This window comes from Apis dorsata, unplaced genomic scaffold, assembly GCF_000469605.1.
Source record: "Apis dorsata unplaced genomic scaffold, Apis dorsata 1.3 scaffold_859, whole genome shotgun sequence".
Taxonomy (NCBI): domain Eukaryota; kingdom Metazoa; phylum Arthropoda; class Insecta; order Hymenoptera; family Apidae; genus Apis; species Apis dorsata.
The window spans coordinates 157,800-169,409 of record NW_006263980.1 but is presented as its reverse complement, the minus strand read 5'-3'; the positions used below and the strand labels follow the sequence as shown (position 1 = coordinate 169,409).

Here is an 11,610-nt window from a genome sequence, read left to right as displayed (position 1 = left end):
AAAAAAAAAAAAAAAAAAAAAAAAATGAAAAAGCGAAGGGTACAATTAGTCGAGTAACGATATTAACTGTGGGCAATCGGAGGGGGCGAGTTGGTGCTATGGGGGCGGGATGTGCGGGATGGCGCGCATTTTGTGAAAATCGACGAAACATGGCCAGCGGCACAAACAGGCATTGCAGGGCCAACATTTGAAGCGCGTCTGCCTGAGCTTTCCACGTGATGTGACTATTCCGCGCTGCTTGCAGTGTACACATACTTTTCCGTGGCCGTTTGCTTTGCTGAGGCTATGCGGCTGACCAGATACGTACGTAATCCCTCCTGAAGAAAACACATTGGCCAAACACTTCGGTTAGTCAATTCTTAAGTATATGTGCACATGCAGCCAACCATTAGTAAACAAAATTTCTTTAACGACCAATCCCAGCACCAACCAATCCCGTAGCCGTGAAAAGCCAGTCTAGAGTATCAGCGATACCAATACCCACGAGTATATTTTCGTACGTGTATGCGTGTATTTAGATGGAAATGTAGCATTGCCAGGTGCTAGCCGAATCTTTCTCTCTCTCTTTCTCTCCATCACCCTTCTTTCCTTCCTCCTTTCTCTTCTCGGACCGTCGATCGAATCTCTCTCCTTCCACTCCCTACCTCTCTCTCACCCCTCTCTCCCTAGTTTCCCTCCATTCCTTTCAAGTTGCAACGCACTTTGCTTCTATATACTTTTTTTTGTTTTCTTTCTTTTTTTCATCGCGAATGCTTCTCCTTTACGCTCAAAAATTAAATCCTCGATGAATCATTCTTTTCCTTTCTTTTTTATTATCGAAAAAATCAGCTTCTTTCTTTTCACGTCTTTCTTTACATTATATCTTTCTTTTTCTAGTTTTCTAGTTTTTTTTATATTTTTACTTGGATACGTGCTTCGGTCGATTGGAAATATTCTTTTTTTTCGTTTTTCGTATTCTTTCTACTTTCTGTTCGGGCATGTGCACGTTTATTTTTTGCGCTTCAATACGATCTTCGCGTAAAAACGCGAAATAATAATGTGTGCTTAGAAGATGGAAAATATTATGAAACGTTGCTTGCTCGTTTTCATATACAGAACAATATTCCGTATAAATATTCGTGTATCGATAGCGGTTATAAGTTTGAAGAAAATCGATCGACGGAAGATTGGTTGTTGTCTTGATAGATAATGCAATTCTTCGATTCGGCATGTCAATTTGTTGACGGAGAACGATGCGTCGGTATACAATTATACAATTTATATCGAATCGCGTGAGTCATAAGATGTTAAGCGCTTATTGTGCGAGTAAAGGAAAGTAGTCCACGCACACACACACACACACACACACACAATAGTTTTAATAAATAATATAGGGCATCAATTCGATCGCATCAATTTCGCGCGTTAATATAACAATAATACAACAAACATCGATTCTTGTATCATTTCAATTATTTACAATAATTATTATTTATACGCTTGAAAAATTACATATGAATTGTACACGATTATTCGATTTATATTATTCGATTTTTCTATTATTTTCGAACGAAACATTTCATAAGATAAATTCTTCCAGAAATTCTGTTTTCATATTCTATTCTATACGCACGCAAAAATGTAATTATCTTTACTTATTAATTTCGCGCTTATTCGAATAATTCATGCTCCTGCTTGAAACAATCAAATGATAAACATAAAGATGTTCTGCTTACCTACCTGCCGAAATTTCTTTTTAAACAGGCTAAACGTATTTCGGATCGGGTCGCGTTAAAAATAATTTAAAGAACAATTCGAATTTTATAATGCTTCGAAAAATAATGCTACGAACGGACGAACAATTAGTTTTGACATTCCTACACAGGCGATTAAAATTCAGTAAATAAGAAATAAACATGTTCGAAAAGTTTATTGATTCGACTTGAATATATCGGATATCCACGCACCCATATTGATTTTTTCTAATTTACGAAAATAAATAATAATATATATATATATAAAAAGAAGGAATAAGTAATAAGATGTATTCGAATACAGAAAAGAATCGTTAACATGCCATTATCGTCAGCACCACCACCATTACTACTTTAAATTAGTCGTTTTGCAAGGCTACAAAATTTTCTTATATAAAAAATGAATACAAGCTTGCAAATTAATCTTAAATATCAAACGATAAAATTTTACAAATTATAACGAAAATGAGAGATTAAAAAAAGACGATATAAATATTGATTTGATAACAAATATATATTGATAATATCGTTATACGTTAAACTTAGTATATAAAATTGCACAATAAATAAATATAAATTGTTAAATATTTTTTTTTTTCAATTTTTATCGTTATTTTAATTACATTTATTCGTGATTGGTAAGAAAATGAACTAATTTAAGATTAAATTTGCATGCAAGTGATATCGACATGTGAGATATTTTGCATCACACACGTGCGTGCGTGTCCTGTAAAAATTTTGCGGATTCAAAGAAGTTATCTTATACCAGCGTTGAAAGATATTTTAGTGTATACATAGAAATATGCTTACAGTTAGTGCTCGGAAGGAACGTAGTGGTGGCTTTATACGAGTTATTAAGGGAATGTTGATGATTGTCGGCACACATACAGCACTTGGCAATGCTTACTAATATCTACAGTTCAACCTACACCCGAGTGCCTATACATTTACATCCAAAAACCATGCATATTGTATACTATAGTACGGTTAAATGATTAATAGAAATAAAGTAACACTTTTTCACAACAAAAAAATTAATTTCTTTTTTAAATAATTTTTTTAATTAAGATATTTGTATCGAGATGTTTTACTATACTGATCGTTTGATTAACCCGATCCTGATATTTGTATAAAAATAAATGATTATCAAATAAAACTTTGTAAAATGAAAATTTTTATTAAGTTTCTTATTTTCTTGTTGCCCAATCTAATTGAAACTATAAATAATAATTGAATTCTTTTTTTTCTATATCTTTTCATTATGAATTAATAACAAATTTTTTATATGTAACAATAATATAAAATTATACACTATAATGAATTTTTATATGATTTATATTATAAAAAGTTCACGCAATTATCTTTTAAATTAACTATAATAAAATTAATTTTCCTTCGAGTCTGCATATATTATCGAATTCCGATAATAAATCAAAGTAAATGAAAGTTATATTTAAAGATATGACTAAAAATCATTTTTGTATCCATATTCAAATAATCTATTTCAATTTATAAACGATTCATAGAATTTTATAACATAAGAATAATTTTATGATAAAAAGGAAGTGATTTTTTTTCATATTTATAAATAATATTAAAATAGTAAAATATTATCTTATCAATAATTGAATATTAAACATAAAGTATCAATATTAATAATATATGGATACAAAATTCAAAATTAGTTTGCAACGCCATTTCTTTCAATTAAAAAATAAAATTTTGTGTTTTTAATAAGCGTTAAATATTATCATATTCATTTAAAATTATTATATATAGTAAAATACAGAAATTATATTATTTATATTTTATTGATATTTTTTTTATAATTCTATAGTAATTGTTAAAATTTTTTTCAGATATTAAAAGATATGGCATAGCATCAAATCACATGTCATAGTGAAGTAAGATAAATAATAAATTAAACGAAACCACTTACCCTGTACTGCTTCTTGCGTTAATCTTTCTCCAGAAGTACTAGGTTTTGAAAGCAAGTGTCCTAATTAACAAACAAAATTATACAAAATATCTTTCTATATATATTAAAAAAAGACAAAAATAATAAAAGTCTTACCAACATCAGCTGTTTGATGTTTAAGATCCAAACTATCTGAAGTAGATTGATTACTTGAGTAAAATGTTTGAGTGATATCAGGCTTCTGATCATGATCAGGAGTATTAGATGATGTATCTTCTATACCAATTTTATTTAGCGAACTGTCTCCTAAACTCTGTTCTTCATAACTACAGCTACTTCCATCTTGTACTAGATATTCAGGCATTTCCAATTTTAAATTTGGCATTAGAGGAATTATTTCAACAGGATCTGAACCAGTTGTTGATTGATTTTCTGAAGTTTTATTTTCAGAATCTTTTGCAGATAAAGCATTACTTATAGTCTTATCTGCATTTGTATTTGCATTTTCTCTACATTTTCGTCTTTTAGTTGGCGGAGCATCAGGTTGTAAATCGACAGCGTGATAAGGCATTGGAGATGAAGGTGATTTATTTCTTTTATCTGTTGCAGTTTTACTAGAAGCATTTTGAAGTTGAATTTCAGGTTCATTAGGAATTTCTATGTCATCCTAAAACATAAATCATAAACCATATATTTTTAGAGCATTTAGAGCAATTATGAAATATATCATTTTAATTTAAATAGAAATATTTTGTTATATTTAATAACAATGTGAAACATACCTCTACTAAACTATCATTATCTTTTCCTGTACCATCTGTAAGACCTTGAACAGCAAGTAGTTCAGCAGTTGTTAAAAAACTAGCTAATTGTTCTTGAACCACATTTACTTCACCTTGATACATAAAATCAACTAATGCAGCCAAATCATCAAATTTTACATTACGAAATATTATAACAGGATGCTGACATGGATTTTCCTATAAAATAAATAATATTTTTGGTATATGATAATATCGATGAATTAATATAATAATATAATAATAATTTTTAATTTCAGTTTACCTTAAATAAATCTCTGAAATATGTACTACATGCGGATAAAAGCATTTTGTGTGCTCTTATTCTTTTTCCCTCACAACTTAAAGTTACATCAACAAGATCTTCTTCTGTTCTTAATGTGTCAAAAGCACAAGTAATATGTTTTAAATAATTATTCCACCTAAGAGAAAATTGTTGACTCGAACCCATGCTGATTTTCTGAAATAATATAAGAGTTTTGCTTAAATGTTAAAGAACATATTAAGAATGTTAAAAAAATACATATAATTACAAAAAAAAATAAAAAAGAATAATTAGAAAAAATATATATATATATATATATATATATATATATATGTACGTATGTATATATATATACATATATATATGTATATACATATACATATTATATATATGTATTATATATATATATATATATCGCAAATTTATATCTAAGATTCATAAACAATAATTTACCGTATTTTTAATTAATGTGCTCCAAAAATAACAATGTAAGATCAAAAAATTTGTAATCTTTTATAGCGCAGTTAAATTTTCAATAATAATTGTAAAATGACTATTAAAATGATTAAATTATTTATAAAATGGAGAAATAGCGCTGACTTGTTAGTCCTGATATGTTTCGCAAAAAATAAAAACTGTAAACAGTAAATTGGAATAAAATTTCATGGCACTGTAGAAGTTTCACGGGTTCTGCATGGAGATGAAAAGTGGCGTCGATCAACTAAACGATTTCAACGTTATGTAATTGCATCACGCCAAGTAATCTTATATACGTTAAATAATTTTTCACACAATCCTATACTAACTTTACAAGTTACACTTTTCGATTAAATGACAGCTGGTAGCCATTTTCCTTCAGGAAAACGCGTAAGATGCGCGGAAAGAACTCAACTTCCTACAGAAACCACGCGCGATGCGTGGGACGTTTCGATACATGTGTAGAATACCTTAAAGGCGTTGTCATTGGTGAATTTTCATTTATACTGATATTCATGAATATCTGTAACTGATCTCAATTTTTATTTGTCTATTTATATTTTATATTATAAAAATTTATAGATAAAATTAATCAATGTAGCAAAAGTTTTCCAGAACATTTTTTTTTTATAAAAAAATAATAATTTGATTTAGTTATTAATATGCAATTTTAATATATTTTTTTATATTTATTTTATCCCTTTGAAAACAATAAAATAAATATTTATAAATAAATAATTCAAAAAATATAATATAATAAAATTTGAATGAAAATATATAATTTTTGTATTATTCATTTATTAATTTAGTGATTAAAATTATTAATCTAATGAAATAAAAGTAAATTTAAAAAAATAAAAGATACTTCATTATTAAATTTTCTAATCATTTATATTGAGTTTTAAATATGTTAAACAATGTAACAAATTAAAAAATTTTTAATTATATATGATTAAATTATTTTTTTCTTATAATATATCTTTAATATAAATTTCATTTTTTAATGAAATTAAGTTTGGAATTGTTTTTAAATATAAATTTGAGAGTATTTAATAAATTTATTATATTATAATCAATATTTCTATAATTTACTATTATCATTATTAATACAATGTGTATCATGGATTTATCTCTAAATGAAGAAAATCTAACTCAAATACTTAATAAATTATCAGAAGATGAGGTTTTTCTAAATTTAATATTTTTATTTTATATTTTTAAAAATTAGTTCATACTTATTGAAAAAAATAATTATTTAATTGCAGGTTAAAATAGAAAAAAATTTAGAAAATATACTTTCAAGACAATGTCATGTAGAAGCGAAATTACAAAATATAAGTAAGGTATTACCTAATGTAGTTGTAATACGTACAGAAGGAGAAAAATTTTGTAATATGATTACACGTACTAATGAATTAGCAGAAAATGTAAGTGCTAAAGTAAGGCAATTAGATTTAGCAAGGGTAAGTTAAATTATAATATTAATTATACGATTAAGAATAATTTTTTTATTATTTATAATATATAATTATATATATAATTATAGAGTAGAGTATATGAATGTCAAAGACGTGTTAATGACATTCTTGACTTACAATTATGTAGTGAAGGAGTAGCTATGGCATTACGCAATGAAGATTATGAACAAGGTGCAGCACATGTTCATCGTTATTTATCAATGGATCAACAATTATTAGAAAGAACAGCTGAAGACATTTTAATGGATCACACTAATATCAGTTCTTCTTTGATTACATTACAACAAGCTGCATTACAACTTAGAACTGTAGTTACTCATAAATTCGATGAAGCAGTAAAATCAGAAGATCTTGCATCTGTTGAAAGATTTTTTAAAATATTTCCTTTATTAGGAATGCATACTGAAGGTCTTAAAAAATTTTGTAGTTATTTATGCACAAAGGTAATAAATTATATGTAAATTATATGGTTTTTTTCAAATATTATATATTTTATATAATTTTATACATATATATATATTCTTAATACTTTTTACTTTGTTATAATTCGTTTCATTATCATATATTATATTATTCATTATAATTTGTTCAATTAACTCAGTTGCAAGAAACAGCTCAAAAAAATTTAAAAGCAGCTTTGGAAATAAAAAGTAATGATAAAAGAGCATCAGTTATCTTTTCTGATACTATGACGTTACTATTTGAAGGAATTGCTCGTATTGTGGAAATACATCAACCAATAATTGAAACATATTATGGTCCTGGAAGATTATTAATGACTATTTCTATTTTACAAAAAGAATGTGATAGGTATATTATTTCTACTAATATATATAAAAAAATTATGTATATTCTTAAAAATAACATTATTTTTTATATTACTTATATCAAATTTAGACAAATTAAAAAGATTATTGCAGAATTTATGAAACACCGATATATATCTAAAAAAGTACAGATTGTAAATGAACATGTTCGAAAATCAAATTCTGAAAGGGCAGATCCTAAAGATTTTGATTTATTATTGGGAGAAATTACTATAATGCATTCACGTGCAGAATTATACATTAGATTTTTAAAAAGAAGAGTTAAAGTAAGTTAAATATTTTTTATAACATAAAAATTGTATGGCATTATTATATTTTTATTATAGAATGATATCGAAATTAGCGCAACAAATGATATGCAATACAAAGATTTAATAAGTGAATTCGAAAATATTATAAATAATTCTGATTTAGCACATGGCATGCAAGAACTTCTAAGTGCTTATCTTGCTTTAGAAAGATATTTTCTTGAAGAAAGTGTAAATAAAGCATTAGGAATGGATACTTTAGATCAAGATCAACAAACATCTAGTATGGTTGATGATGTATTCTTTATAGTGCAAAAATGTATAAGGTATTAAAAAAATTTAAAAATTTATATTGTATTACATCATAAATATATACTTGTTATATTTTTAAAATTTTCACATATAGGCGTTCTATGTCAAGTTGGAGTATAGATGGTGTTTGTGCTGTTGTTAATATGGCTTGTGGTATATTAGAAGGGGAATTTGCAAATAGATTACGAAATCGATTACGACAAGGTTATCCAGCAGGATATTTAGATTTAACACAAGCTTATAATGCTCTTCTTCCAACAAGTATACAACATGGTCGTTTACAGACTTCAGATACGGAACTCGCACGTTTAACATTTTTGGTAAAATTGATTATAATGTTGAAATTATTTAATATTTGTTACATATTAATTAATTTATACATTTCTTATATAATATAGGCTTATCTAAATAATACTGATGTAAGTATTGAGTATGTCGAAACGCTATGTAAAAGTCTTAGTCCAGAAATAGATGCAACATTTCCTAATATGCAAAATAAAGATAGAGGTAAAATCGATAGCTGCTTGTCTGGCTTAAAAAGTGTTATGTCGATTTTGCGAGCTGTTACTGATTATGGCTTAGAACAATTGCGAATAAGCGCCGTCAAACCAAGAGTCACACCTTGGGTCGATGCATTTTTATCTGTAGATCATCATATAAACGAGGTAAAAATTATATTAATATATAATTGTAATAATATATAAAAGAATAAAATTAAATATGTAAAATTTCATAGGATGACTTATTAAGATATGAAACGGAAGAACCTTTTGTACAAACTTTAATTATGAATTTAGAAGGTTTACTTCAAAGTTTTAAAGGTAGTTTGACAACATCTAATTATGATGCCTTAATTGGTCTTCTTACTGCTGAAGTCACAGCTCGATTAGAAAAAGTTGTATTGAAATCTACATTTAACAGAGTATGTATATTTTTATGATATTCTTTATTTTATTTCTTTTAATAATCAATTAAATTATTTAGGCGGGAGGTCTCATACTTGATAAAGAAATAAGATCATTGGCAAGTTACTTAGCTGCTGTTACTTCTTGGTCTGTACGTGATAAGTTTGCACGATTAACTCAAATAGCTACTATATTAAGTGTTGAAAAAGTGGAAGAACTAGCAGATTATTGTGGTGCAGATGCAATAGCATGGAGATTAACACCTGCTGAAGTTCGACGTATTGCTTCTATGAGAATAGATTTTCGTCCAGAAGATGTAAAAAGATTAAAACTTTAAAACTTTATCTATCCAATTATATTATTAATATGTATATAAAAAAATATAAGAAATAGTCAATAAAAATAAAATTTCGAGACAAACATTCATTCTAATATTTTTATTTATAATTAATAAAAATTTAAAATATTATTTTGATTTAAGATTGAATCATAAATGAAGCACAAACTAATATTTAGTGCATTTTTTCATTATTTTTTACATGAAAAATAATTTCCTTATCATTTAAATTTTTTTCTTAAAATTATCAATTCGACTCAAAATAATTGCAATGTTAATAATAATTGGAATTATAATTATATAATTAGATTTTAATATAAAATTATTAACAAGAATTACAACATATATTCTATTATAAATTTCACATCAAAATATTCGCATAATGTAATAAAATATGTTTTATAAAATCTTGAACATTAAAAACATTAAAAAATAAAAATTAAAATATTTATATTTTAAATTATATTTTAAATTATTTTAAATAAAATTAAAATATTTATATTTTTTATTTTAAAATTTACATTGTAATTTAAAAACAAAATATATATTCAATTAATACATTGTATTTTCTGTGGTCATCATATATCAAAAACAAATATAAACAAAAAAACAAATAATGATAAAATGATGAAAATAAAAAAAAATAAAATTAAAAAATAATAAAATTTATTTTATTTTAAAATAAAATTTTAAAATAATAAAATAAAAAAAATTGAGGAATCAGTGCTTTTAAGATAATTCTCAAATTTTATTCCATCTTATCTTTTTTTTAAAGACATATTTTTGATACTAAAGAGATAACATTAGTTAGTACGATACATTTAGAGCTGAATAAGTTACAAAGTTCAAAATTTTATCTGATCATTAATTTGTTAAAATAAATTTGTTAATTTATTATTTTATATTTAACTGATATTTTTTCTGTTTGTAATTGATTGACAATTTTATTATAATGTGGAGTTACATTAAAGAAATTATTTTTAAAATCTAGGAATTTCATCAAATTTTGATTAAATTAAATATAATTCTTGCTATATATTTACCGTTTTAAATTATAGAAATAAAATATAGAAATACTGATTTTTTACGCGATCGATATTTCAGAATATATAATCTATTAAAAAATCTATTCTACTTGATTAAATATTATCAGTATTACTTAAAATTGTTTATTTTAATTTAATTTATTATCAGAAATATAATTTTTTATAAATTAATATCAATAATTTAATATTTTGTTTATTATTATAGTTATTTCATATATGAAATTTAATAATAAAAAATAATTTTTTTTGAATAAAATTTTTTAATAATAAAGCTTTATTTTTAAGTTTCATAACAATCCAAGTTATATAGTTTTTAATTTACAATATGTATATATTTATATTTTTAACATCTTATATTCTGCCGATAATTAAAAAATATGGACTTATGATTGCCAAACAATTCTTTTCTATTGGATTAAACTATTGGAAATAAAATGTCACGATATTTAAAAGTATAAAAAATTTATATAATGTTTAACATTTTATCATTTTATTTATATAAAGACTATGATACATATACAATATTGATTTGTTAAAAAATAAAAATTTATCAAGCAAAATTTATTAGCATTTTTTGAAAAATAGACATTTGTTTTATTCATTATATTTTATTCGTGATATCTTGATCAAGTAAAAATTGGAAAAAATAAAATTTTCATATACTTTACTTTGCAAGTATAAAACAAAATTGCTAAGATTTTGCTAATAAATAATTAGAAAAAATATATAACTATATTTGAATGATTGATCGATTGATACTCGATTAAAAAAAAGAATTCTATTTAATATATTTTCTATTTCCATTTCATTCACATATAGTTTGCCAATTTCATTGAACATATCATAGTGTCTGTTGAACTTGTCATTGAACATATCATGAATCTGTTAATATAGCAATATTATATATATATGTAAATGCATAAAACAAAAATAAGCAGATTCTTTCTTTAGAAAATTCATTAAGTAACACACTTCTATTAACTCTATTTGATAAATTTCACAATATCACAATATGAGATGTTTTTAATTTTAATTTTAATTTCAATAATTTTTTATATTTTTAAAAATTTATTTCGCTAACATTTGAATTTCATTAAGTCTTTTTTAATATTCCTTTTGAATCCCACGATATCCGACAATGACAGTTTTTTTGGATTACACAAAGTTCATCGATGACTTTTTTTGAATACGAAGTCGCGTTGATAGCTTTCTTTCAATCCTATAAAATTTCGTATTAATTATCTATCAAAGTTCCGCATTGATA

At 24.8% G+C, this 11,610-nt stretch overlaps 2 protein-coding genes across 6 annotated transcripts in view; one reads left to right on the top strand and one right to left on the bottom strand.

Annotated features, from left to right (window-relative positions):
• The window catches only part of LOC102674230 (broad-complex core protein isoforms 1/2/3/4/5-like), an 8,874-nt gene extending 3,234 nt beyond the window's left edge, over positions 1–5,640 (bottom strand). Inside the window, exons 1-6 of one of the 2 annotated variants that reach the window (XM_006623257.2) lie at positions 5,170–5,640; positions 4,717–4,911; positions 4,434–4,631; positions 3,808–4,318; positions 3,673–3,732; positions 8–317 (exon numbers count right to left, since the gene is read on the bottom strand). In XM_006623257.2, coding sequence (XP_006623320.1) covers positions 97–317; positions 3,673–3,732; positions 3,808–4,318; positions 4,434–4,631; positions 4,717–4,902 — 1,176 coding nt within the window. In that variant the 5' untranslated portion in view covers positions 4,903–4,911; positions 5,170–5,640 and the 3' untranslated portion in view covers positions 8–96. Of the gene's footprint in view, positions 1–7; positions 318–3,672; positions 3,733–3,807; positions 4,319–4,433; positions 4,632–4,716; positions 4,912–5,169 lie in introns of those variants that run through there. The other variant, XM_006623256.2, reaches the window with a different exon arrangement.
• Positions 5,559–9,378, top strand: LOC102674457 (conserved oligomeric Golgi complex subunit 4). 4 transcript variants are annotated; one of them, XM_006623261.2, is made up of 10 exons: positions 5,559–5,682; positions 6,459–6,656; positions 6,799–7,114; positions 7,273–7,481; positions 7,569–7,764; positions 7,825–8,072; positions 8,153–8,378; positions 8,457–8,723; positions 8,795–8,980; positions 9,043–9,378. In XM_006623261.2, the coding sequence occupies exons 3-10, from the start codon at positions 6,812–6,814 to the stop codon at positions 9,298–9,300; spliced, it is 1,893 nt and encodes a 630-aa protein (XP_006623324.1). In that variant the 5' UTR covers positions 5,559–5,682; positions 6,459–6,656; positions 6,799–6,811; the 3' UTR covers positions 9,301–9,378. The 4 variants fall into 4 exon arrangements, with proteins under 4 accessions (XP_006623324.1, XP_006623322.1, XP_031369892.1 ...); XM_006623259.2 differs by having other exon boundaries at positions 6,740–7,114; XM_031514032.1 differs by lacking the exon at positions 5,559–5,682 and adding an exon at positions 6,219–6,376 and having other exon boundaries at positions 6,459–6,620; positions 6,740–7,114.
• The last annotated feature ends 2,232 nt before the right edge of the window (positions 9,379–11,610 follow it).